Source organism: Leuresthes tenuis, unplaced genomic scaffold, assembly GCF_036924035.1.
Source record: "Leuresthes tenuis unplaced genomic scaffold, fLeuTen1.0.hap1 SCAF_24, whole genome shotgun sequence".
Classification (NCBI taxonomy): Eukaryota; Metazoa; Chordata; class Actinopteri; order Atheriniformes; family Atherinopsidae; genus Leuresthes; species Leuresthes tenuis.
In genome coordinates, this window is record NW_027325378.1 from 18,415,463 (window position 1) to 18,441,175 (window position 25,713).

Genomic DNA, 25,713 nt, shown 5'->3' on the forward strand with positions numbered 1-25,713 from the left:
CCAAAGGTTTGTCTGGTGATAACAGTGGCTGATGCATAGCGCTATCCTTGACGTCTCCAACATCGTTGGCGGCCATTATTTCTGCTCCACGTGAATAAACTTTCATCAGAGAAGAGTTCCACTGGTCCCTCGTCCAGCGTAAATGCTCCCCGGCCCAAGCAAGACGATGACACCTGTGCCTGGTGGTGTGGTCAGGTACCCTTGTAGGTCGTCTGCGTAGACCACGCTGATGGAAACGGTTTCAAATGGTCTGACGTGACACTTGGGTGCCTCTCACCTCCCTTAAATGTGCCTGGAGTTGAGTGGCATTCGTCATCCGGTTCCGCAGGGCACTGTTCACAATGAAGCATTCATCAGTGTAATCAAAGGACTTCCACTTCTATGCCTTTCTGTGACTCATCCAGTCTCTCTGTTGCAACCTGCCGATGACACTCTGTGACATCCTGTTTGAAGCCTCACAATGGCGAGGTACTGTTGATCCATTGTTTGGCGTCATCTTGGTGTCATGATGTAAAAATGTGAGCGGCATGATGAGGAGGACTGCTTAAATACCAATTCTAATTGAACCAGGAAATGTATTGGTCGATTTATGGATCAAACACCTGTTGTGAATTTTGCCGTCAAGCTCCTGGTTAGAGAACAGCAACTTGTGCAAAAAGTACCGAAACATTGAACAGTTGGACATGTGCATTCAAAAGTTCACAAAGGATCACATTAAGTTCACCTGCAAAGGTTATTATGCATTTTAGGTTCATCCTGAAATTTCACCCAGAAGCTGAATATTCCAAACTTTTTGTGAGTTGTGTATATGTACATATATATATATATATATATGTGTGTGTGCCATTAAAAAGGCTCTTTGTCAACGCTGATTATCGTGAATAATGTCACCATCTCCTTACCCTAAACCGTATTTCGATTACAGGAACTTTGTGTAATTATGTGGCCACAAGATCCTCCGTCTTTCTATGTATTTTTTCTCTCAGAAAGCTAAAGCCAAAAGAAAGATTTAAAAGAAAAAAGACTTCTTAAGAATTATTAATGTTTATTAAAGTTTTCTGCTCAAAGCGCCAGTAAGATGAATGCAAATAATATGCCGTAATGGAGGCGGAGACTTTAACAAGGGGAATATCATGATGCTCTTCTTCTTTCCAATACTACATGAAAAGATTATTGTAAAAGAAAGGAGGAATGGATGTTGGTTGACTGATCATAGAACAGAAAGAGCAAAAGAGACAGCATTCTGCATTCTGAGAATGCTGAGAATTTTTGCCAACTATAAGAAGAGTTCAATAACATCACTGACTCCTGGACTCCTAAAGAGGGAGGCGAGACGTGAAAGCTGAAATCAGGTGTGATCGAAACGTTGTGTGCAGATCTCCAGAGATCAGACTGATTTAACTCTTATTGAATGATATAAAAAAAAAAGTCTTCTCGTCTGTCAGGGTCAAGAAAATGCTCACAGTCACATTGTCTCACAGTTACAGTGTTTTAAAATTAAAGTGATGCTTCAAACTTATGGCACAAAAGCATATGTGTCATGTTCTTATGTGTGTTGACCGTGGAGGATGGTAAGCTATGCTTGTCTTGAAATGATTCTTGAAGTTAAAGCACAACAAATACATTTAGTAATGACTTGTTTAAATCCTTTAGAGGTGCTTCATTATGAGGGTGCATAGGTAATGTGTGAAAATATAAGTGGGAAGAAAGGCAGAAGAGCAGAAATATATCACAACGGTGAACACGTTTCAGGGTAAACTATGGCTTCAACATAAATCTTATTATGTAATGTCATTAAACTGACTTAAACTATTGGAATGGTAGGTCACTTTAAAGTGGTTGATATAGTCCCTGTGGCCTTTTAAACATGTAATTAGAGAAAAATGATATGTTAACAGACCTGCTCACTCTCGAGATCACAAACAGGTGTCCTGATCATTTTATTGGATACAGTCGGTGTTAAACCTTGCCAAACTTTGAGATGAACGGTTGGGACTGGAATTGTTGGTTCATCTGGATAAGATCACTTATATTTGGGGCAGTAAGTTCTACTGGATATTTCATTGGTCAGGCTGACAAATTCTGCCGCTCTCTGCTGCAGATGGAATACTGACTGAGTGACATGATGTTGCAGCTCTGGATGTGATGCATATGGAAGATTTTGATTACACAGATTAAGCTTCCACACACTGAAGACATTTTAGTTTTATTATATCTTATGTCCCCACCTCTTTTCTTGATTGAAACTGACAAAAAGTGGCACGGTTCGTGTCCCTGGATGAATTGCTGTCTAATAGTAAGTCAGAAGACTTCCCATCACTATGGTTCGTTACTGTGCATCTCTCACTGTTTGCGTTTCCATCTTTTTTCTCTTCCAGTGTAAGAAAAAGGCAGAACTTTTGTGACATTTGAAGTACCAACCTGCTTTATGCAAGCCAGGAAAGAGCAGAGTGGCCACAAAAGCAGAACCTATTCTGCAATCTGCTGTCTGATTTTGTAATTCCTTCAAGGCCATTTGGAAAGCAGCTGCTCTTAGGAGGCAGATGAGTGACATTACAGCAGGTAGGGCTTTCTATGAAGATTGGCTTCAACAAATAATTAATCTTCTGTTTACTGTATAGTTATCTCTTATCAAAATAGGTCCAATTATCAGTCAATCAGAACCCCAAACCCTGATAATGGCCCTTTTTCCAGTCCACATCATACATGGCTGTAGTTACTGTGGCTCTTAGAACTGCATCAAAGGCTTTTTCCTGGTGTTCCTCCCACGCAGCTCAAATTTGTGCAACTTCTTCCTTGTTGTAGACAAATTTGTGATGACATTTTGGGGTTTTTGGAGACTCTCGTTTTTTCTTTCATCAGTCTGTGCCTCAGTAGAATTGGCTAAGACAGTCACAAATAGACTGGTCGGCTGGAACTTCACACTACCAGTACGTTATTATCCTCTCACATAACTTGGGGGTCTTGTTAAATCCTCTTTGGCGCCTAATCTGGAACCTCAGTGTATTGGCGATTCCTGTTTATGTGTTTATTTGCACAAATGTGGTTTTCTTGTCATTATCAGTGCAGGTTAAACCAAGAATGTGAGGCAAACTGGCGCCGTTTCATCATCAGTTTCTTGTGACACCATCTAACTGATCAGTGGTGAGATCTCATCCGAACTGCAGTGACGAAGAAGAAAAACACAAGCTCCAGTTAATCCACTTTTAATAGATTATACCATCAAAAATAGAGGGTTCACACTGAACTGATGAGAATTCGAAGACTTTAGTAATGCTGCCGAACCCAGTGTCACAGTCCCTTTGGACAAAAAGGGCAACGATTTATGCAGGCCTCAGTCCAGAGCTGACAAGTGTCATGAACACAGTATTAGCTTCAGTGTTAGCTGCTTGGTGATGGCGGGTTAGTGGGAGTGGACCAGATGTCACATTGTGTTCACAGTTGTCATCTCAGAATTATTCAAGTAGAATTGTTGACTTAGAAGAAGTCCTTTGGCATGTGCGATCAGAAATCAACACTGCGGCAGCGGCAATGCACATAATACTCCGTTGCCTTGTTGCTCCTCCTCGAGGTGTCTTTGGGGTGCTCAGGCCGTTGCATAAGACATAATTGCCCAAATAATAGTTACAAGAAACCCAGGCCACTCCCCATAAATGAATAATACGACAAAACGAGAAGGAAATCCGGGGAGTTTCTATGACAGGTTTTGGGTTGTTCTTGTCAGGACATTAATTAAGCGTGAACTGAGGCTTGCAGGTTAGCTTTTTTTTTACGCATGGATTTAAAAAACAAAACAAAACAAAAACCTAGTAGATCCACATTTCACAGAGTAAAAAAAAAAAAAGACCAAACATGATGTTGACACAAGCTTTTTTCCTCAATAAAAAAAATAAACTCAACATTAGTAATCATTTTCTTTCAAAATTACATACATAAAGAATAAAAATATCAAGTAAAATATGTAACAACCTATGGTAAAAAGTGTCGTTAGAGGTGGAGGGGCAAAAAGTTAGAAAGGATCAAACAAATGCTCGGACATTAACTCTTCTGTATACTAAAGCTGAACAATGCATAAATCTGTGGGTCTATTCTGAATGAACAACGTTTTCTGGCTTCGCTACTTCCTTTCTCAGCGTCTACAAACCTAGCATCGTTCCCTCGGTTCGAGGTGAGGTCCGAGATCATCATCTGGTGACAAAACTGGCAAAATGTCAACGCTAAGCCAAAGTGAAATATTAAATATCTTAAGGGCTTTGTGTTAAGGCGCAAAGAAACAACTAGAGTTTCTTCCGTTCGAGGACACTTGTAGCACATAAACAATGACTACAAAGGAGACGTACCGTTGCAATTTCAGAAAAAAAAAAAAACAACAAACATGTAGTGCATTCACTCTTTACAAAGGTACTTCAACGGGTTAATATCAAACGGCCACAACTGCAGTTACTCAAACTGACATCTACCAAAGTGCATGATGCATAATTTGTACTTGATGAGCAACGTCATGGCCCGCTTCCTCCGTTAGGTTGTTTCCATTCGTTAGTTTCGGAGGAAGGACCAAACCTTTTTACCACTTTCAGCTTCAAAGAACCTCCGGGTTACATTTAGCGGAGACATCTTGGGTTAAAGCGGAGTTAAACTAAATATTAAAAGAAGGCATCCAACAGAAACGAGGTCTTGCATAAGAAGTTTTCGGGTTACATTTTGTCGCAATGAGAGACGCCGATAATCATGATTAGCACAACAATTCTGTTGGCAAACAAAGTCCAGTTGGTTTAAAAGCGGACGACGTTCGATCATCCAACCGACGTTCTTGGACGTGGTATCAGAATGATTTAAAGACAAACATTCTTTTTTTTTTTTGCCATTTTGCTTTTAAACCATGTCATATATTCATATCGTCCTCATACTCACTTAAAGCCACAGCTCCCTTCTCCTGTTTCAGAACCGCACATCAGCACGCTGCCATGGGCTCCAGGTTAGCATAAATTAGCCTTTTAAGAAGGCTAATTAACCTTAAAAAAAGAAGGTGAATGCACAGCCACACACCACAGTGTTAACTGTAGAATGTCAACCATCAATGCTTTCAACAAAAGAACCATTTTGTTGTTCGTACTTGTTTAAAAGTCTTGGTAATGGGGGGGTGCTTGTTAGGATTCCCCTTTAAAGCGGAATTCTCTGGCCAATATTTGTTGGCCTGAATCATCCTCTGTGTTATGAAATAAATACTAAGCGGGCTGTGGATTTAACAAAGTATTTAAAAGCCGACATTGAAGTGTCTTTATGAAAGTGCCAAATGATTCCATTCAGGTAGCAAATAGCAGTCAGAGTTTAAGGGGGCCGGTGCCCATCTTCCCAACGATGCAGTAACAAGAACCAAAGTTCATTTAATACAAAAAGAAAGTCTTTGTGGCGTGATGTGCATAGCATACATACGGATGGTATGAAGTTGGCTGCTTTACAACAGGGTGTAGTGTCTTATACGGTCATATCTTGGGTCTCCACCCATTTATGAACTGCATGAGTTTCTTCACCTGCAGCTTGGTGAGTTTGAAGTCCTCGGACAAAATCTCCTCGGTGAGCTGCAGGAGCAGATTCCCGTCAATCTTCTCCGACACAAACAGCGAAACGATGTCATCTGGCAGGCCGATGAACTTTAGAGATTTGGACACCTCTTCGATAGAAATGCCAGCCAAGCTGGACGGCGGCTGCCACTGTGCAGCGGGAGAAGAGGTCGGACAGTTTAGAGTTAATGAGTCGGAGATGGAGTACACCTCCTGTGTGCCCTGCTCTTCCTGAGTAAGGGAGGAATTCACAGTTTCCTGCATAGCGTCGCATACCGACTCCGACAGTAAATCCGTGCACTTCTTCACGGAGTTGCATTTGGGTGTTCTCGGCGGTAAGATGGGGCAGGAGAGGCTCTGCTTATTGTTAGTTTCTTCGATTGGCTTGTCTCTGTACATATCTGAAGTGTAGCTTGACGATTTGGTGCAGATCTGAGTCAGAGACGCTTTCTCCAAACTGAAGTCCCTACTGCTGTGCTCTCGGGCGTCAAAATCTACGAGGCTGGACGTTTTAGGGGTGCTCGGGGATCTCTTTCTGGGGTAGCTGTAGTAACTGCGGCAGCTGGCGGGCAGAAATTCATCTGTGCAGCGCGATTCTCCTCCGCTGAAGTTATTAGGCCAAGACAACCGTGAGGACACCCCCTCCGACAGCAGGCTTCCGCTGGGCGAGGCAGCACTTGGCGCCGTGCTGTCGGATTTTCCCCAGTTACAAGGGTAGCAGACGTGGCTCTGCTCTTGTGGGTCAGCTCCGTCCTGCTCACTTGCTCCACTACTGCTGGAAAAATACAAGATTACTTTGCAGTTTGGGATCAAAAATCATGGAAACAATGTAAGTTTAATCCAGATAGCTTGAATAGTTGCAAATGGGACTTCTTTCTTTCTTTCCAGAATCAAGAAAAAGAAGTCCAGTTGCTCTTGCTCAAACTCTTAGGATTACCACAACAATGCAAGATAAGCGTGCTGCGAAATGTGCTCAAATTCTTACATGTTGTGGAGACCAGAAGAGTAATAGGAGAGGGTCGGGCTCGGAGAGCGAGTGTCTTGTTGTCGTGGCTTTGACGGGATGGGCACCGACGGCAGCTGTTTCAGACTCCGTGGAGGAATTGGTGGAGCATTCAGAAGACGACATTCTTCCCTTACCTTTTTTTTGTGGGGGGGAGGGTAACAACGTTAGGCACTGCTTTATAAAACTTATCGTTTTTAACCATTTATGATCAGAATTTCATCAACAACCAACACTCCATATAAGCATCAGGGGTTCACAACCTCTGGGATGTATTCAACCCAGTACTGCTTCACAGTTTCCTCTTCACCTTTTCCCTTTCTGGCTTTTTCTGCCGCCTTACAGGGAAGCTTTGCAAAGTAGAAGTGGAACAAAGGCAGCGGGTGACCGACTGCACATTCAAATTCTTCTGGAAGATAAGCAATCTCATTACTGTTCCCCGCTGCTGGGTGGAAAACTACTGCTGCTGTGCGCTGCAAAAAGAATCCCATCATAGCTACAAATACTAATAACCTTATCCTTAATTGAAAGAGTGTGATTTTGACTGCATTGTACAAAGGCTACAGTTGTCCTCGATGTAGGTCTCACAAAACAGCTACTCAAAACTATTCAATCGTGAGTCGGTTTTACGTTTTTAGATGAACCAGATTCTCAGATGAAGGGAACACGTTGTGCAGCAAACCTGTTGAGCTGTACATTAGTTCAAAATGTCACGGTTGAGCGAACTCCACCATGCCACAGCACAGACGGAGGAGTAAAACCTGTCAGTTTGCTCACGCCGTACTGCGCGACAGGGACCTGCAAGTCATGAGCAGGAATTTTGAGACACGCAGAGGGAGAAAACTTCTCTCTCCGGTAGAGACAACATTGCAGCGTCCCATCTGCACTTAGACAATAACCTGCTTCTGTCATGAGGTGTTAGAAATTCTATTCTACACCTTTAAAGTTCAAGGGCTGAAATGTAAAGTCATCGAGGGCAAGGCTACGTACATACAAGCTATAACCTACAAATTTACATGAGTACAAGCTGCAACATTTTCTTTAGATAAATTCCAGCGCTCTTTTATCAGAGCTTGTTCCTCTGCACCGGAGTAGTCAGCATGCCATCAGTGCACCGTGCAGAAGAAATGACAAATGATTAGTCAAACGCTCCCATTTCATGGGGGAGCCGAGAGAAGAAAGCCACACTTAACAAAGAATTAATAATCTTTATCTCTGACTGGGGCTTTGAGTTTTATCCATCAACTCTTTTTCCTTCTGAATTTTTCTTTCAGCACATAAAAAACAGCACAAAAACAGTTTTTTTTCTTCTTTTTACCAGAGGACTTCTATAAGAACTCTAACTCTCATCATGTTACATGATACTCACAGCTTCAGATTTGGGTGGGACTGGTGGTGGAGTAAGAGGCGCATCTAAACTGGTTACGGCACCAAGAGGACAGGCGACCGGGTACGACAGCGCAGCTGTTGAAGCGCAGCCGTTGTTGACGCCTCGGATTCCTTCGCTTGAAGAGGGTTTAGAGATCTGTCCTCTCAAGTGATCCAACCACAGCTCCTCATAGGGAACATCCAGCTTGGTGAGGGATGATTGCTGGGTTGTGCTATCCAACAGCTCAGGGAAAAAGAGTTCGTTTTCTAGAGATTCTGAATTATTGCTATCAGAGGGCAGGGGGGCCCAGTCTCCACATAGTGTCATACATCCCTGCAAGTTGACTTCACTGTTACCGTGTAAATTGCTGCCATACACGCAAACGGACAGGCGGTGGAAAGACTGGGTGAGTTCATCGCGGGCGTAGGTTAAGGAGCTGGGGATCTGCATGTGGCTGGGGCACCCATTGGAGCTGCTGCTGCCTCCACTGCTTCCAGTGCAGCTCCCGTTCCCACTGCTTTTCTTAGGGCTTTTGCCATCGTCATTCCAGTCTGTCCGCACGTCTCGGACGGCACGGGAATAGTCATCAATGTCGAACTGATCCTGGCAGAAGGAGAACCAGCGATGCACCATTGTCTCTAACCACAACTCTCCTTGCAGCAGCTCCTCTGGAACAATAAATCTCGGCATGGCCATGTGGAAGGGAAAGTGGACGGGGATAATTTTGTTGCTTCGCAGTATGCAGCACACGACCACTGTCTTGGTCTGGATGTTTACCAGTTTGTAGCGATGACCCTCCCGAATGAGGTGGAGGTCATACTGGTTGCGGGGTGGGCAGCTGGGCACGACAACATTGACCGGGAGACGGGTTTTCTCCACAATGTTCCTGATGGTGTGCTCGCCGTCCTGCATCTGCAGCTCCAGCGGGCTGCAGGTGCTGAACCTGCCTTTGCACTGAAAGGGCAGGCTGATGCTCTCGTTTGTGCGGTGGTTCATGCATATCAAGCAGGGCATCTTGCCTCGACCGATCTTACTGATGGAGTTGAGCTTCCCGATCTTCTTAAAAATAGTGTTGAGCCTTGATTTTTCTTTGGAGCTCTTGGCATAGAGGATCTCGGCCTGGCCCATTAACGTGAGTTCATCACCAGTGCATAGTGTTATGTTGTAAACTTCTGTGTCTTCGTTGCATTCCCCTGAGGCCATCTGTAGAAAACACATAGAAATGGCCAAATTACTGAAGATATTAAAAGGAGCAGTCCCACTGGGCAACTCATCTTAAAAGCAAAGTAAAAACCCAAGCAGTTAACAAATAATAATTTGCTTTCTCTTTCAGCCACGCAGGAGATTGATAAATCAATTAGATCGCAGAGCTGCAAACTAAAAGCTGACCCAGGCATGAGGTCATAATTTTAGCCATCCATAGGGTCTCAATTTAAAGATTTCGGACTCCATCTGGAAATTCAAATTCAAGGATTGACCCTGATGGCTGAGTTGGAAATCAGACCAATCAGAGTCAATGAAAAACAAAACTGTACCTTGACATTAAAAGTGATTTCCTCCATGACGTACACCCTTTCGGGGAATGCTTTGGCCACCTCCTCCACGCTGTTAAAGTACTGCACAGGCTCCTTGACGTCTCGGTCCTGCTCCAGCAGCTTAAACTGACCTGAAGTGGGAAAAGGTATATCAGAGCAGCTAAAAAAAAAAAAAAAAGGTTGATCCAGACGCAAAATGTCAGCGACTCATTTTTCATTTTAAAGAGTTCAAAAGATTTACTGTAAAGAATTACAACCGAATGAAGACACAAATACATAAGCAAAAGACAGCGACAATATCAGACCACCAGAACAAAAAATGCAGTGGTAGCTTACCTTCATAATGAACCGGGATCTCTATTTTGGGCCCAATCACATAGTGTCCCTCCTCTAGGCTGTGAGCTGTAATAGTTGTCCACTGGCGGCAGGAATGAATCAAGAGGTAGTCATTGTCTCTGAGCCCTTCGACCAGCTGACCTGCAAGAATTAGATAAATAACTGTTTTTTGGAATAGACTGTCATGTTATAATAGGACATGTCCAGTCACTTGGTATGTAGGAAGCAACAATTACATCCAAGACACGTGCTTAGAGTTGGGATATCAGTTTTGCTCCTGACTGGCATACAATGTACTGACACTAATTTACTAAACCATTAGGACCATTAAGTAATGGACCTCACAAGTAAATCTCAGGACTTGTGAGCCTGATGGGCCACTCCACTTAAGCCCATGAATTGGATTACAGAGCACAATCTATACTCTATTCTGCATGGACAAAGATTTATTCCCTAATCCATACCACTCCAGAAAGAAAAGCACATACCATCACTGAAAGTGCAATACACCTTTCAGAGTGTGACCCAGGGACAATAAAGAAATGGGTAACGTTGTAAAAGTGCTCATAAAGTAATCATAAAGACTGTCCCATAAAAGAGACCAAACAAAAACAGATCCGTAGGTTTGGTAACGGCTGTGGTGCAAATCAGCTGCACAGACAGCTATCTGAACCCAGTACAACTGTAAACCGTGTTTTTGTTTTGCTTAAACCAATCTCACACTTTAATAAGTACGAAACCAAAAACTGTTTTCCCTTTTCAGTCATGGTTAAAAACATTTTAGAATAGCTGGTTTTTAAAGGTGTGCAAGAAGGCTTTTCATTTTTATTTTACTAAAACTTACGAGCGTTCATTTTGCGAATGAAAATACCAGATGGCGTATTATCTTTATAATACGCACAGACGTACAGAGCAATTCACTTGAGCATGTTTTAAAAAATTATATTAAAAAAAGACTTACGAAATTCATCGCAAAACATTAACCTTACTCGCAGTTCAGTACATATTTGCTGCTAATCAACAGCTTGCAAGCGCTAAGATGATAACTCGAAAACTTGTACAGTCACAAAATTACTAACCGTTATCCAGCTTGACAATTTGGGGCAACTTATATGCACTGACAAGCTGATCTAATGGCAAGGACGTCGTACTCCATGTAATATCTTTTAAATTATTGTACAACATTGTTCCAAGGTCCATCTTGCTAGCTTACATTAGCCAACTGTAGAGCTAGCTATGTGTAAACACAGCCACGAAAGGCTATTCTGAGCTAACTAACTAAATTATATCACTGCTCTTCATCTACGGCGTCATATCATACACGAGACACTTCTTATATGGCGTTGCATATTCCCCTATTCATTTGCCTACGTATCATAAAGTTCTGTTGTCCGATAAAGTCGCAGAGCCATGTTTGTTTAGCTAGCGACGGCTGCATCAGTGTAACTGCTGTAGCGGAAATACGTATTTGTTCTTTAAAAATAAGAGCATTATTTACTAAAATGGTCAAGGACAAACGTTACTTTTAATCGGTTAAGTGGTTCACTTCCTGTTGAATATGGAGGAAGATATGCTGTCCCATACAATGTACTGGACTACAAAGTATTTATAAACTGAAGATCACTGGCTAGTCACGATCAATATATTTTGAAAAGTATTTACCGGAAGCTGTAGTTTTGTATTATAAAGTTTGGCACACTTGCTGATTACTATAAGACAAGAAAGGAGTATCAGTACGTCTTATTCTAAAATAAAATAGCCACAGATATAGCCTCATAAATCATGGATGAAAGCAAACTAAACCGTTCAAAACACATACCAACGAACGTGACGCTCTTTGTGTCAGCAAAGATGTCAGACCTTTCTCATATTCTCGTTCAAAACAGACTTTCATAAATATTTTCATACGATTCGTATGCTATACAAAAGTATGTCCTCAAGAAAAATGTGATGGGAAAGTGCGCAAAGTTTAGTTCTACTTTAACAGCACACCCCAATACTGAATCTTCAAGCAGGAGCCAGACCATCATGTGAGGAATAAAAGTTCAATTGCTGGACCTCTTTAATCTGTGGAGTTGTGGTTACTTCTCAACAATGACTGTCATCACACTTCCTGATTTCACTTCTACAAATCAGATGAGCTTCCTTAATTCGGACTCAGTGTGCCACCAGCCAGCAAATATGTCGTTTGTGGACACTCTGCGGCAGTGGGATGAGGCTATAACCTGTGCCGATAGACAGGATTTGTCAGAAGCACTCCGAATTTTCCTGTCCATTGGAGAGCCAAACTCCAAAATCTGTTTTGACATTGGCTGCCTCCATATTCTTAACCAAGAGTGGGATGCAGCTGAAAAGGTATGTCTGAAACCGCAGTGTCAGATGTAGGCTGAAACGTTCTCTTCGTGTATCAGTTTGACCTTTTCTCTGTGCGCATCGGGGCCTAAAATCTCCAGGATGCAGCTGTGAAGGCTGAGATGGAAAGTGGCGATGCAGTGGTGTCTAAAAGAGCAAGTCACTGTGAAAGAAGAAGTTGTAGTTAACCATTTTGGAGTTCTTGCAGAGGAAGTCACTGTGTTTCTTTGCTATTTCTCAGGCGTTTGATTGCAGCATACGCAAGGACGAGCATTTGGCCATCGCCTTCTTTCAACGAGGAATCACCTTTTACAAAAAGAAGAGGCAAGCCATACAACTCATTTTGATAGAAGGACCACTTGCTTTTTTCATATCTAACTATTTTTCCAAAGTTCTTGACACAGCATGCATCTGTTTCACAGTTGGATTTCACTACTTGTACATTTTTCAGCGGTTTATCTTGCTCAGAAGCAGTTTACCTTATTATTCCTGTTCAAAGGTATGAAGAGAGCTCAGCTGATTTCCAGAGAGCCTTCAAAGCACTGAGGGGCAACCAGCTGATAGATTACAAAGCCCTTGGCCTCAGATACATACTGTATGCATGTGAGGTAAGGATTTTTGTTAACACTCTTTCGTAAAAGATCCCTATAATTGTCTGCACAAAGGATATGAAGCTTTTAACACGGCATCAATGTTTCCTGCCAAAGGTTCTGCACAATATGGCCCTCGCTGAGGCCCAGCTGGGTAACTGGCAAAAGGCTCAGCAAAACCTTGCGAAGGCGCTCGACTACAAAACAGAGGCCAAGCTCAGTGTCATCGACAGAGCTCTGCAGGCAGTTCTGGTCAGTCGTTATGTGGTCGCTATTATCAAGACAAAAAAAAACCCTTGCACATATAAAACCTTTTAAATTTCACCTATCATTAACAAGTCTCAGTCCATTAATCATTTTGTTTGAAGGTGATTATATTCGTGACATTAAATGACGCATGATTAGCTGTTTTTCACTCACAGAAACAGAAACTTTTCAAACTGGTCGAGTTCCCATCAAAAGTGCTGTTTAAACCGAATAAGCACTATGTTGCTGAGCTGGAGAAGAAGGACTATCTTGGCAAGGCAAAGGTAAAACAGTAGGCTGCAGTAGTAAGCCTTTTCATTTGAGACCCCCTGGGAGTAAATTGCTTTCATCTTAACAACCTGCTTGTGTGTGTGTTATGATCAGGTTGTTGCCTCTGTTGTTCCACAAGATGAGTTCTCTGGATTTGCTCCATTACAGCCACAGGTGACACACAGTTTCATACTGGCCATAAAAAAAAGAAACACTACGGATTCTGAATCCAACTGTGGTGACAAACACGACGATTTTCTGCTCTGATGTACCATGTCATCAAATGACTAGATGCTTTGTGTTTTTGTTTTCTTCTGACAGATTGTGGATGGTCCAGCTTGTCCTAAAGAACCTGAGGTTCTGAGGTATGCAAGTCACTTTGAGGGTGTGCTCTATGCTTACAAAGATGCTACAAAGATGAATACATCTTTATGATTCGTTCCATAATAGGGGTTGTCAGTTGCCTCTATTACTCGCTGGATTGGACAAGAGCCAATCAGCTGCTTTAGTTAGATCACCTATATCTATTTAAGTGTGTACTTTCATATGAGGAAAATGTGTAAAGTGGATCAAAGGAAAAGCCGAGTAGAGATATATCATTACGATGTAATGACAGAGAGTGCTGGGTGGGAGTGTCACAGGTCTCTTGGTGCCATCTTGTCCTCACAGAGTTTTGGAAGGAGAACCCCACACTGTGCTGTTTGAGTTTGTTCCTGAGACCAGTGACGAGTTGGCGGTTGTGCCTGGCAATATCGTGTTTGTGCTGCAGAAGGGCGCTGACAACTGGGCATATGTGGTCTTCAATGAAAGAGTGAGACAACTATTCATAAAAACCAGCACGGTGCTTTGCATTTTTCACGTTTTCTGCAGTAGATTCACAGACAGAGAAAGTTGTCCCGAAACATGTGATTCTTTATTATTGTCAAAGTCAGGCTGTTGTCATGTGATATTAATCACCATGATGTCGATTGCAGAGGGGGCTTGTTCCCTACAATTACCTGGAACGTTTGGAGATCACTTTGGCCTCCAAACAGAACAAGGTAAGGAATCATTTTTGGAAAATGTTACATCACACCGATTGACTGTAACATTATGACCTTGAGCCTGATATTGAGTAGGTCCTCCTTTCGCTGCCGAAACAGCCTTGAACCGCCAAGCTACGGAACCCGCTGGACCTCTGATAGTTTGCTGTGGTATCTGGCACCAAGCTGTCAGCAGAAAATCTTTTACATTCCATTTGTTTTTACATTCCATTTGTTGCAAAGTGGTGCCTTCATGGCTTGCAGCTGAGATCCAGAGGATTCGGAGGCCATCTCGACACCTCTAACTTATTGTGCCCCCAATACTATTCTCGGACCGTTTTTACACTGTGGTGAGGAGCATTATCCTGCTTTAAGGGCCACTGCCATCAGAGAATACTGTTTCCGCTTCATCAGCAACAATGTTTAGACAGTGTCAGAGTAACTTCCATGTGAATGGTAGGACCCGAAGGCTTCCCAGCAGAACATGGCCTAAAGCGCCACTCTGGCCCTGCCAACCTCCATTCTTCCCATGGTATGCCTTAGTGCCACATCTTCCCCAGATAACTGACACACAGACCGGACCATCCGCATGACGTAAAAGAGGATTCTTCAGAACTGTTCACGTTTTTTCCACTCCTCTGTAGCCTAGATATGATGCGTACTTGCCCATTGTGGGCCTTCTCAGCAGGGGACACATGAGCACGAGCACCTGACTGCGACCCACTGTGTGTTCTGACAACTTTCTATCCGAACTGGCATGAACTTTTTCACCAGTTTGTGCTATGCTAATTCTTTAACCGGATCGGATAACACTTGCCATCCCTTACACTCCACATGCATCAACGAGCCTTGACTGCCAATGACTCCGTCCCCAGTACACCAGTTTTCCTTCGGAGCACCATCTTTTGTGGATCCGGATCACTGCAGACCGACAACATGCCATTGAAACCACTCTTCACTTTGCCTGTCAGCTGTCACAATGTTCAGGCTGATTGTTGTATTTTATGGTTGATTTAGCTTCTTTTTCTTAAAACTTTTTCTTTTGTACATAATTTTTAGAACACTTGTAGTTTTCTCTGAACACACTCCTTTTAAAACGTGTTTGTTACTCAAATAACCCCCCAATTAATAGTGAAACTGGCACATGTCCAAGCCATTCACTGGTCCTGTTCATTGGTATCAGTTTTTAAATTTGTGAGTGTCCTTCACAGCTCTCTAAAACTGCCTTTTCTATCATTTTGAACGGGAACAACCATTAACAGGGTACGACTGAGCCTCCAAGTCGAGAACCACCGACCAGACCTGAGAGGATTCAGGGTGGGTTATCTGACAGTTTAAGTAGCCTAAATTAATTAGGATTTCCTAACCTCATGTGATCTATATGTGAACGAAACCACTTTCCTTCTTCTGCCTGCAAGGTCTGACTCCTGGTGAGAACAGCCGTGGAAACGCTCAGCTGAGGGTATGCTGCTGACACGATTTCCCTATTTATCGGCAACTTTGTGCCACGTTTCTTTTTTTTTTTTTTTAAATGAAGGGTCATTCTTTACGTTTCTGTGATTTAATTCCAGTATTATGTGGATTTATTACCAGGAGGCAAGGACCAAAGAGAATATGTGTGTCGTCAAAGTCCATTTCACATTCAACTTTACGGTCTCAGTACCACATGGGTCTTCCTATGCAGTGCTGATTGGGAAAATCAGTCAGAAGTTGGAACTCCCTCCTACTGCAATAACCTTGAGGTACAGGCTTAAATTCTCACAGTGCCGTGATGTGGATAATGTGTTGTTTTATTGACAATTCTGTTTTGATTTCAGCTTAGATGCAAGTGGACAGAGTCTTATTGATGCCAACACAGCGATGGAGGAGGTGTGGAGCCGGGTGTGTGACGGGCGCGTCGCCTTGTGGTGCAACACCAAAGAGGTAAGAGGTGATTTACTTCTGCGGACGCAGCCAATTAAATAGTCTAAACTTGTGACTCACCGCCGTTTAGAAATGATTTCCCCGAAAATGTCATTATTAGAGCGAGACAGATACGCAGACGCCACAGAAAGCTCTGCAATACATGTTGAAATCTAAGCACATTTCCTGCTTAGTAACAGCGGTCCAACATCTCCTAAAAGAGATCAGGTCACCTTATGATAAAATTGAGAGACTTTTGGTACGTCTCACTTTGTTTCCCTGTGCAGGATACAAGAACTTGAATTTGGACGACAAATGCGCCAGAGACCAGAGATCCTAGTTCATGTGGTTTTAGTTGAAACCTTCAAGATGTTTGCCAGTTCCTTAAGTCACTGTAAAGTTTTCAGGAAAAGGCATTGCTTTTTTATTTTCTGTTTCAGCACAGTGATGAACAGCCACAGAATGAGATTCACATGGTGGCCCTTCACACCTACGAGTCCTCGAACCCAGAGGATCTAAACTTTCAACAAGGAGATACAATCACATTGCTCTCCAGAAGTGAGATTCCATGAACACACACACACACACACACACACACACACACACACACACACACACACACACACACACACACACACGAAACAACGAGATGTGGTTCTAATTTGAATTTCTTTTTTTTTTGCCCACAGTTAACCAGGATTGGTTGGAGGGGGAGTGCAGTGGGAACACTGGTATATTTCCTGCAGCGTTTGTGGAGGAAGTTCCCGTGAATGGACAGTAATTGATGTGATTTTTAATTCAAATAAACCCTTTTCCACCGGAGTCGTGGTGTAAGAGGTTGGAACTACTGCTTTAAGAAATGAAAAAAAAAAAGAGATCCCTTTCATTTTAGGAAAAAAAACAAACATTTAATAGTTATTTACATCTTCAGAAATTAAAAGTCGTGTATTTTACATTTGGTACATTTGTATATGAATAAATAATCTGCTGGAAGATCATGAAGTTCCCTCCTCTTCATAGGCGATAGCGATACCTCTCCTGCCTTGTACAGCTTTCAGGACAGGCGTCTCTCCCAGATTCTGCTCTAAGCCGCGCCAGCTTCGACCCGCCAGAAAAGATGCTGAAAACAAAATAAAGCAAGAAAAAAAACAAGCTTTGGTCTCACAGAGTTTGTAGCAAACACATGCCCGAAAAGATTAACTGTTGCTGTTCATGTGCGAAAGTCAAAAATAAATGTGTGTCTGATAAGTACCAGCCGAGTTTGTGTTGGCCACAGTCAGCGTTTGGTTCCTCAGGACCACAGAGGACCCAAATGAAGACTCTGCAGGCTCGCTGTTCAACAGATTCCGGCTTCTAAGAGCTCCAGTGATCAATGACACGTCAGTCTCGTCACCATCCTCCTGCTGATCAGCCAAAGGCACATGACTCTGTCCGCCTGTTGGAGGATTTATAAAAAAAAAGAAAAAAAAGGGGGCTGGATAATAGCAAAAGACTCGATCAGGTGTTAAAAATGTTCAGTTACTTATGCTGGGTAACAGGGTTAAATCAAAGTGAAGATTTAATGCCATTTCTTCTTTCCTTAAGCATTTTTTTAATTAACTGGAGTAATGCGAATATAGTTATAATGAATCAGGTTATGTAATGGACACACAGCACTGAATAATTGACGAATAAAGGTGATAAATATGGTTTATATTCCACCACAGATGTTTTCAAATGAATGTTATGATGCGACCTTCCCCTTTAAAAACGTCCATTCACACGAAAACAAGAACTTCTGATGCGAGTAAATTCCAGCCAAACCTGGCAGGAGATGTCGAAAATCGGTGACATATTCCTCCGACCACTCCCTCGTCTTGTTGCAGGCCACCTCCATCTCAAACGGCGTCACCACCGGTTTATAGAACTCACTCGAGTCCAACAGTGAATTCTCGGGGCATGCGATGAGCACAAAGATGTCAATTTCAAGAAAGTTGGCCAGTTTGGGCACATTAAGTTTCCCCATGGCAAACATGTAGCTCTTCTTTCCGGCTCTGCGAATCGTCTCCTTCAACTGCTGGATGATGGCGAGGTAGTCGGCGACCCCCAGGGTGCCGACCAGGATGCCGACCACACTGGCGTCTTTGGCCCTTTCTATGGCATAATATCGCTTCATCAACGCACGGTTGATGCTGACTGACTCAACCCTCCCTTTCAATGACACGGGGTCAAAAGAGCAAAACGAGGAGCGGTTCCAGGTCATCATGAAGTTTCGCAGTGTGGCACTTTCCCGGCCAACGTAGAACATACTGTAATCCGTTACGCTTAAACCCTTTTTCAGGGAGAACTGCCGTCCAAACTGAAAAATAGGCGGCTGGTGTTCCTGCCCGGAGATGCACCCATCGCCGCTGTGCGTTTCCATCCGGCTGCTCATGTAACACTGCTCCCCTTCAACTACAAGCTCCGAAGCAACAAGGTTCGGATACTCTGGCGACAGATGTGCGAGAAGATCATCTGCAAAAAAACAGACAAAACATTAAAAAAAGACATTTTTAAAATGCAACTGATATTTTTTCATACCAATGTCGACCTAATAAACTGACACGTGTACACATTGTCTGACTGTGTCTTAGACATAAAACCTACGAATAGCGTGATCATAGTTGACGTCGTAGAGCACAACGATGCGGCTCAGTCTGTCAGGATAAAGCTCTCTGAAGGAGGAGGCACACGTCTCCACATCCAGTGGCCTTTTCTCAAAGATGTACATGAGGGGCAGCCTTTTAGACGGGCTGAGGCAAGCACTGCCATAGTGCACGATGCAGTCGGCCCCGACGTGCTCCGCGGCGACCTCGTCCACACAGCAACTGATCAAGAGAGAGTTAAACGAAAACCCTGAGCGCCCACGCAGAGAAACGTCAAAAAGATGCACAGCAAACAGAAACGGTTTCACTTAAAAACTGATATTCTGATATAAAAACTCTGTCAGAATTTGCAACACACATCAGCGAAGGGCTATCTCCTTCCACTACTTAGTTCTTTATATCTTTCTAACACTGCAAGCAAGAGAAATTCGATCGGGATGTCTGTAAAGTGTTATAGCAATATGGCGATATTCGGCAAACGTTTGGCTCCCCCTACAGCTGTGGGATGAAACGCCACTGTTCTAAAAACAAATATGTGTGTGAGCCCTGCAAATCAACAGCCCCCCGAGCATTCCATGGCAGTGCCAGGCCAGACATGACAAAACAAGCCAAAGCACAAAGTTTTAAGGTTCAAAAACTATTTTTCTGAGACAAACCTGATATTTTACCTGCCATAAGACGTATCCCCCAAAATGAATGGCTTGGCATTACTGTTGGTCTCTATCTGTCTTGCTACCGCCACTGAATCCACCAGCAGCTCATCGGGAAACTGCAGAGCAACCTGGAAATATAAAGCGTAACTGACATTAGCGACAAAAATGTCCCCAACACACGAAACAATCAAGACTTTTCCAGAGAAATTCACCCACCTTTTCAAACTTATGCTTACGGATGAACTCGCAAGTCTTTGAAATCTGATACAATTCTTCTAGTTTTTCCACCGGAGTATTTGCCTTCACTCGAACGTCAACCGCACGCTGAATTACGGTTTCCGAGCTGCTGCTGAACGCATCAGCCATGATTATACGGGAAACGTATGGATGTGCCTGCAAAAACACAACAAAAGAGATTCAGCAAACATTACTACAAATAAACTATCATAATTGTGAATTAAAAATCAGGCCCATTAGCCGACTTCATTTTACTCGTCTAAACCTGACGGACTGACTTAGTGAACCGCTTTACCACAATGTATTTTGGTTTTATTACATGATAATACAACGAATCCACCTTTAGCACTGCTTACCTGTAACGCTGTTGCCGGGTGCTAGCTTAAATGCTATCTGATGGAACTTAAGTTTATGTCCCAGCTAAATACATATAAATCATTGCTTAAAGCTTTCCAGCTTGTATTTACATTACCAAAATACACGTAAACTTATCATACCTTGTCATAAAGACGGCTGTTAACCCGTAGATATTTCTCAGAATGTTATACACGTGCCTACAGTTCACCACTGTCGCCCTCATGAACACTTCCGGTTCAAATGTTTTGCAAAATAAAGCCTAGATTAAGTTTACGACGGTTCAGTTTTGCTGGCATAACCGATTCAACCCGGTCCACTACAGCTTGCTGACTCGAACAAAAATGCATTAATAAAACATTACAAACTTGATATATAACACTCATAAGTCATATATTTTGCTCCTTGTCATTTTGTTTCTTGATGAAAATATATTCCAAACGGATGTAGTGTAGAGTATCAGTAGGTATCAATAGAAGACCAACATTACATTTGTTGCAAAAACTTCTTATTTATTCATAATTAATTCATTTCAAGATATAAATAAAGTCTTTCCGAGAATCAGTTCCGAAAAGCACAGACCAGAAAAATATTGACAACTGTATCTGTTATGGTAAAAAGGAGGTCAGGCTCACACTGACCCCATCCTCTGCTGATATGTTCTCCATAAACTGCAGCTTAATACACACATGTAGAAAAAAATATATATCTGCATCGACGAATTAAAAAGAAAAAAAGTCCTTACTTTCATATAGCATTCGCTGAAAGAAAGGTCAGGATCAAACTGTCTGCATTCTTTTGAACAATCACCTCACAAAACTAACATTTAGGGAAAAAATTGCCATTCTTGAATAACACACACAAAAAAAAAATTAAATCAAATAAATAAATAACAAAATATCCACCAGTGACCTGGTAGAGCCTATAGAGTCCCCGAAAGGTGAAAAAGAAAAGTTTCTGAGGACATTTCATTGCTTGTCTTGCTGTAGTTTTGCATCATCTCAAAAAAGGCATTTCAAGTAGGAAGGTTGATTTGAGCAGTGGTTGTGTGTCTGAGCATACTCTGGAATTTCAGTGCACCATCTCTTCATATGGTTTGTAACGCAAAGAGTGAGAACACGCAGACGTATAGGTCACACGAAAGTGGTGTGAAAAAAACTCTCCCTGTGACCTTTTAAAAAGCATACAGTTAGACTGACCTCTCTCTCAGATCCCGCAAAACACAAACCGAGATAAAAGGCACAAAAATCAGGTCCAATATGAAAAAGGAGTGGTCTTCGAATGTTGTTGGATTTGGGAGATGTGCAAAAAGTTCTAAGTGTCATCTAAGGGGCATCTGAAAGTCTAAACTGAGTCTTCATCACATCCAAATACGATAGAAGCCCAAGACCACAGTGAGGCAGGTGAACACAGAACCTGAAAGAGAACAGAAGAATAAAAGAATAAGTCTACTGGCCACAATGAGACCCTGTGATACACTCTTACTAACTTATTTCTGTCCTCTAAAATGGTTCAATCAACCACTTTCCAAAAGCTCCAAACAGGTTCCATTAAACAAAGTTTAGACTACACCTGTAGAATCTGGTCTTACCTGCAAGATATTTGATCGTATCCAGTTTATGAGACTCTAACATGGTTTTTAAACCGGCCACTTCAGTGTCTATTTTCATGTTTGTCTGTGTCAGATGGCGATCTTGCTCTGCCGTCTGGAAATGAATAAATAAAAAAAACAAACAAACATGATGCTAATAATAATGACTTAAAAATGAGCAACATAACTGCAGCTGTAAATGCACACATACGAACCATTTCCATAATCTCAGTTCGTGTCTTCAGGAGCTTCCTGTCGTGATCTGCTTTCTGAAAATTGCAACCACATTTTGTTAGGATCGTCAGAAGTCATTTTCACACGCGAACATGGGAATGTAAGGAGAAAGTGGGCTGTTCAGGCATGCTTTTAAAAACAGGCTTTTCTCTACTGGAGCAAACTGAAAGCAGAAAAAAAAACAGTATATGTCACAGTGTTTTGTGTGCATGTTGAGAACGGCAGATGAGACTCCCAAGTAAAGAAGACTGTTCATATGTTGAACATGAATGAGCGCGTGAAAAGCTAAATACGGGCTGCTGCTGTACAGGGTAAAGCACTTCCTGTTTGCACGCACATTGGATCGTTCCGAAGGATTGCCTGCTACATTCATGCATGTCATTTAAAGCTAGGGAGATGAAAATGTCTCGCAAAATTTCAACTGTTTTCAGAGCCACGGTGGCCCTGTGGCTGAAATCAACAGCCAATAATCTGACAATTTACTGTTTAAACTGAACTTTAGAGTCTCTTTCCTCTTTACAAAGTGTTGTTATACATTATAAAAAATTACACATTTATAAAAATAAAAGCAACACCCTTCAAATACAATGATTCAACAAAATACTCGTCTGTAAATGTAAAGACCCCAGTTGAAATCCGTCTGATTAGTATAACGTAGGACTCGCTCTTCTCCGGCACTTACCAGTTCCTTTGCGCGGCTTTTCTCCAAATTCACATCCAAGATATTATCCGAGCGCAATTTATTCATCACATCCTGCAACACAGCAGAGGAGGCGCTCAAAGGAAAGGTACTAACACTACAAATGAATGTTCCAAACACTGTTCAGAGAGGCATCGTGAAAACTCTGCAGCTTGAGCTAATAACACTTACAGCGACCTGGACCTTGAGCTGTAATAGCTGGATCTTGAGTTTCTGTGAAAATGTCAGATGGGAAACGTGTGGCAAAAGCTTAGGCAAACATCGAGTAAAGTTATTCATATTCCTGAAACACATACAGCCAGAAGGTGAAACAGTCTTCGACCAGAGCTCACCCCACTGCTGTGGCTGATTTACAGAAAACTGCATTAGATCATATCGACCTCAAAAGTGACATAACAGTGCGCACGAATTAATACAGCCGGCTGATGTGAGATCATGGATGTGGAAGCTGTTGTTTAGAGGCAACTTCCTCAAAACAGCCTAAATCAGATTATGGATACAGATTACGATACAGATAGAAGAAACTGCATTTTTGGCACATATTCGTCTTTGCAACATTATACGGCATCTGTAAGCTTAACAGACTTTATCCCACTTCAACAAGGCTGGGCGATCCTCCCGCAGTGACAATCCGAAGATCGGTCGTAAGCAGGGACAAATTTGACTGATTTGGCAGATGCGGGCGTTCCGTTTCAAAGCAATTGTGAGCCGACACCGAGGCGACGCTGGGAATGTCGCGCGTCCTTCGAATGCATTCACCTCGTTCTCCGCGAGGAGAGTGGAGAACTCGCTCTTCTCCAGGATGATCATGTCCTTCTTTACGGACGCTATTTGAGACATCACCCGCTGCAACATGATCTCCTGCCAAAAAAAGAAAGAAAAATCAGACAGCGCATGAAACACAGTGAAAGAGAAACACAATGCACATCAATGCAAGTGACTTACACAAATTAAAAAAAAGATACCAGCTAGACGGGATTCCATTTCACACAAGTCACAATTCATTACAGCCAGTGTCAGGGACTACAAGCAAGGGGGAGCTTTGGTATAATCACCCTTATTCTCAAATCACCCACATGTCCACAAACATTTGTACTGAACGTAGAGAATCAGAATCTCTTAAAGTTAAATCGTGCCGAGGAAGAAAAAAACACAATTCTTGTGGTTCAGCGGCCTAGTTCCGGACAACACTCTGAGTGACACAAAGAGGGCACGATCTGGTCTGTGCACATAAAACACACTTACATCTGCATCCAGCCTTAGTCCCACAGCCTCACCTGTTGCACCTTGGTTACCATGTCGCCGTAAATAACGTCCATGTTGGAGTTTGTCGTCCCCACCAGCACTTTAACCATCACTTCAGCTTGCTGAGTGGTGAAACCTGTGAAAAGACAACTTTTCACTTCCAGGACACCGATTAAGCCGAAGCGTGCTGAGAAAACGGTTTGAAATGACAGGAGGAACCCACCGTTGTCCTCGAGGAGCCGCACAATTGCGTGCGTATCAAAAAACAGCTTGCGGCCTTGGGTTTTTGGTACGTCTGGTTTCAGGTCATACTGGAAGGCTTTGGCAGAGGTGCCGAGCTCTGAAATCAAAGCAGGAACAACACAGGCTTTACACACAGACACCAGAATCACACTGCAGTAGTTTCACCATCTGTTCCATCTCTGTTGCTTCTGCTGCATGACACCATCTAAAATGATGTTTTGTCACTTGTGTATAGTTTATTAAACTTCTTATTTAAAAGCACAGTTAAAGCAATTACAGTACAGGAGTTACATAATGGGGTTGACACACCAGAAGAAAATAAACCCCGACATATTATGTCAACACAGTACAGGATGTGGGAATTAGTTTCGATTGAAAACAGTTGCTTTGAAATAAATTCAAAGAAGTCCGACTCTCGTAGACCATAACAAGCAAAGGTTTGCCTCAAAATAAACTGGTAGTACATTGGTTTCACCAAGTTTCCATGAGGGTGTTTATACCACGAGGACAGCAACGCAAGTAAACAAAAAAAGTCAATGCAGTTTTTGCGCAACAGTCAGAATGACCTCCACTAACCTGATGAGAGCTCCTATTCTGACATTCCAAAAACTGCCGCTGTCATAGCGTGACCGTTAAACTTCCGCGTGCGGTTTAAGGCACATTTGTTTTAAGTAAAAAGTAGTTCGGTGTCCAAATGAAACGGACTATTTTACCTCGTACTGACATCTGTGCCACGGCAGACAGGTCCATTATCTTCAGCCCTGGAGGTCGTCTCGCGCCCAATGGCGGCCTCTTGAAGGTGCTTAAAGATGGAGCGACGATACACTGGAAACCTACTGCCGAGGCACTGACACCTGTCAAATTCGGCACGGCGGGAGAACTGCACGATGCACCCAGAACACAAACACGAGCCATGTCCTGGATTGAAGTCTTGTCACAGCGCTTTTCAGGGTGGCTCAAACTAAAAAGCTTCATTCGCGACTGACACCGTTTGAGCACCATCGTCAACAGTTGTGTCACTCTGGAAGCAAGTTTTTTTTTCCGAAACCAAAACTTCCGTCCGTGGAGAACCTCAGAAGTGTTAGCTGGTTCTAACGTGCTCGCATCGCAACTTTTCACCTACTAAATTTCTAAAGCTCACGAGGAATTGTCAAAACTTCCGGTTATGCCTTTCAAATTAAAACGCGGCTTTACTGTTTTTATTTCAAACGGGTTTATTTCAATTTTAGGCACGTAGCCTTGTACGCATTTCACTCTTGAAGTGCAGTTTAATTTGCTTACTGTACTGTAAGAAGAAGAAGAAAAAAGGATTGAAAATGGTGTAAAGATCCTATTTCACATAAATTCGGGGAAGCTCTGCACAATAAAGTGATTTTGTTCAAATATTTTGTTTTACATCTGGAATTTTTGACCCAAAAATATGATTAGAAAAAAAATATTAAAAAATATGATATAGGAAAGCTTCCTATATCATATTTTTTAATAATCTTTTATATATCTATATATATATAGATATATATATGTGTACGTTATATTATAACGTGTACATCAGTATGGGTTATTGTGTAACTGTGGAGTTATAACGTGTACATCAGTATGGGGTATTGTGTAACTGTGGGGTTAACAAGATTTAATCCACTGATATT

The 25,713-nt window shown here is 42.4% G+C and overlaps 4 protein-coding genes across 6 annotated transcripts; 1 reads left to right on the forward strand and 3 right to left on the reverse strand.

Moving 5' to 3' along the window:
- Positions 1-2,911: 2,911 nt before the first annotated feature.
- garem (GRB2 associated, regulator of MAPK1) lies at positions 2,912-11,250 on the reverse strand. 2 transcript variants are annotated; one of them, XM_072378350.1, is made up of 6 exons: positions 10,884-11,250; positions 9,805-9,945; positions 9,469-9,599; positions 7,934-9,136; positions 6,547-6,701; positions 2,912-6,330 (listed from the first exon to the last, which is right to left on the reverse strand). In XM_072378350.1, exons 1-6 carry the CDS (start codon positions 11,002-11,004, stop codon positions 5,484-5,486), a joined length of 2,598 nt encoding a protein of 865 aa, XP_072234451.1. In that variant the 5' UTR covers positions 11,005-11,250; the 3' UTR covers positions 2,912-5,483. The 2 variants fall into 2 exon arrangements, with proteins under 2 accessions (XP_072234451.1, XP_072234450.1); XM_072378349.1 differs by having other exon boundaries at positions 2,912-6,333.
- Positions 11,251-11,642: 392 nt separating this feature from the next.
- On the forward strand, positions 11,643-17,009 carry ncf2 (neutrophil cytosolic factor 2). Its single transcript, XM_072378417.1, has 15 exons — positions 11,643-12,159; positions 12,398-12,480; positions 12,656-12,764; positions 12,864-12,998; positions 13,169-13,276; positions 13,377-13,436; positions 13,584-13,627; positions 13,932-14,073; positions 14,237-14,302; positions 15,547-15,601; positions 15,703-15,746; positions 15,878-16,026; positions 16,102-16,207; positions 16,627-16,744; positions 16,876-17,009. Exons 1-15 carry the CDS (start codon positions 11,899-11,901, stop codon positions 16,965-16,967), a joined length of 1,572 nt encoding a protein of 523 aa, XP_072234518.1. The 5' UTR covers positions 11,643-11,898; the 3' UTR covers positions 16,968-17,009.
- A 64-nt stretch (positions 17,010-17,073) lies between these two features.
- Positions 17,074-20,297, reverse strand: dph2 (diphthamide biosynthesis 2). Of its 2 annotated transcripts, none has more exons than XM_072378415.1 (7): positions 20,198-20,297; positions 19,680-19,856; positions 19,479-19,591; positions 18,812-19,032; positions 17,990-18,679; positions 17,439-17,621; positions 17,074-17,306 (listed from the first exon to the last, which is right to left on the reverse strand). In XM_072378415.1, exons 2-7 carry the CDS (start codon positions 19,827-19,829, stop codon positions 17,182-17,184), a joined length of 1,482 nt encoding a protein of 493 aa, XP_072234516.1. In that variant the 5' UTR covers positions 19,830-19,856; positions 20,198-20,297; the 3' UTR covers positions 17,074-17,181. The 2 variants fall into 2 exon arrangements, with proteins under 2 accessions (XP_072234516.1, XP_072234517.1); XM_072378416.1 differs by lacking the exon at positions 20,198-20,297 and adding an exon at positions 20,057-20,182.
- Positions 20,298-20,545: 248 nt separating this feature from the next.
- Positions 20,546-25,201, reverse strand: mcur1 (mitochondrial calcium uniporter regulator 1). Its single transcript, XM_072378783.1, has 9 exons — positions 24,781-25,201; positions 24,048-24,164; positions 23,857-23,960; positions 23,339-23,440; positions 22,751-22,792; positions 22,562-22,633; positions 21,861-21,914; positions 21,646-21,760; positions 20,546-21,470 (listed from the first exon to the last, which is right to left on the reverse strand). Exons 1-9 carry the CDS (start codon positions 25,067-25,069, stop codon positions 21,415-21,417), a joined length of 951 nt encoding a protein of 316 aa, XP_072234884.1. The 5' UTR covers positions 25,070-25,201; the 3' UTR covers positions 20,546-21,414.
- Positions 25,202-25,713: the final 512 nt, after the last annotated feature.

What these genes read in the sequence shown, in the direction of transcription:
- garem (XM_072378349.1), bottom strand. Translation starts at nt 11,004, where the DNA reads ATGGACCTTGGAACAATGTTGTACAATAATTTAAAAGATATTACATGG. An exon ending in AATTGTCAAGCTGGATAACG is followed by an intron (nt 9,946 to 10,883) that starts GTTAGTAATTTT and finishes TAATTCTTGCAG; the next exon opens with GTCAGCTGGTCGAAGGGCTC. An exon ending in TCTTCTGGTCTCCACAACAT is followed by an intron (nt 6,334 to 6,546) that starts GTAAGAATTTGA and finishes TTTTTCCAGCAG; the next exon opens with TAGTGGAGCAAGTGAGCAGG.
- ncf2 (XM_072378417.1), top strand. Translation starts at nt 11,899, where the DNA reads ATGACTGTCATCACACTTCCTGATTTCACTTCTACAAATCAGATGAGC. An exon ending in GAGCTCTGCAGGCAGTTCTG is followed by an intron (nt 12,999 to 13,168) that starts GTCAGTCGTTAT and finishes TTTCACTCACAG; the next exon opens with AAACAGAAACTTTTCAAACT. An exon ending in AATCACATTGCTCTCCAGAA is followed by an intron (nt 16,745 to 16,875) that starts GTGAGATTCCAT and finishes TTTTGCCCACAG; the next exon opens with TTAACCAGGATTGGTTGGAG.
- dph2 (XM_072378415.1), bottom strand. Translation starts at nt 19,829, where the DNA reads ATGGCTGATGCGTTCAGCAGCAGCTCGGAAACCGTAATTCAGCGTGCG. An exon ending in GGGGATACGTCTTATGGCAG is followed by an intron (nt 19,033 to 19,478) that starts GTAAAATATCAG and finishes TCTCTTGATCAG; the next exon opens with TTGCTGTGTGGACGAGGTCG. An exon ending in GGCCAACACAAACTCGGCTG is followed by an intron (nt 17,307 to 17,438) that starts GTACTTATCAGA and finishes TTTTGTTTTCAG; the next exon opens with CATCTTTTCTGGCGGGTCGA.
- mcur1 (XM_072378783.1), bottom strand. Translation starts at nt 25,069, where the DNA reads ATGGTGCTCAAACGGTGTCAGTCGCGAATGAAGCTTTTTAGTTTGAGC. An exon ending in GCGGCTCCTCGAGGACAACG is followed by an intron (nt 23,961 to 24,047) that starts GTGGGTTCCTCC and finishes GTCTTTTCACAG; the next exon opens with GTTTCACCACTCAGCAAGCT. An exon ending in TACGATCAAATATCTTGCAG is followed by an intron (nt 21,471 to 21,645) that starts GTAAGACCAGAT and finishes GTTCTCTTTCAG; the next exon opens with GTTCTGTGTTCACCTGCCTC.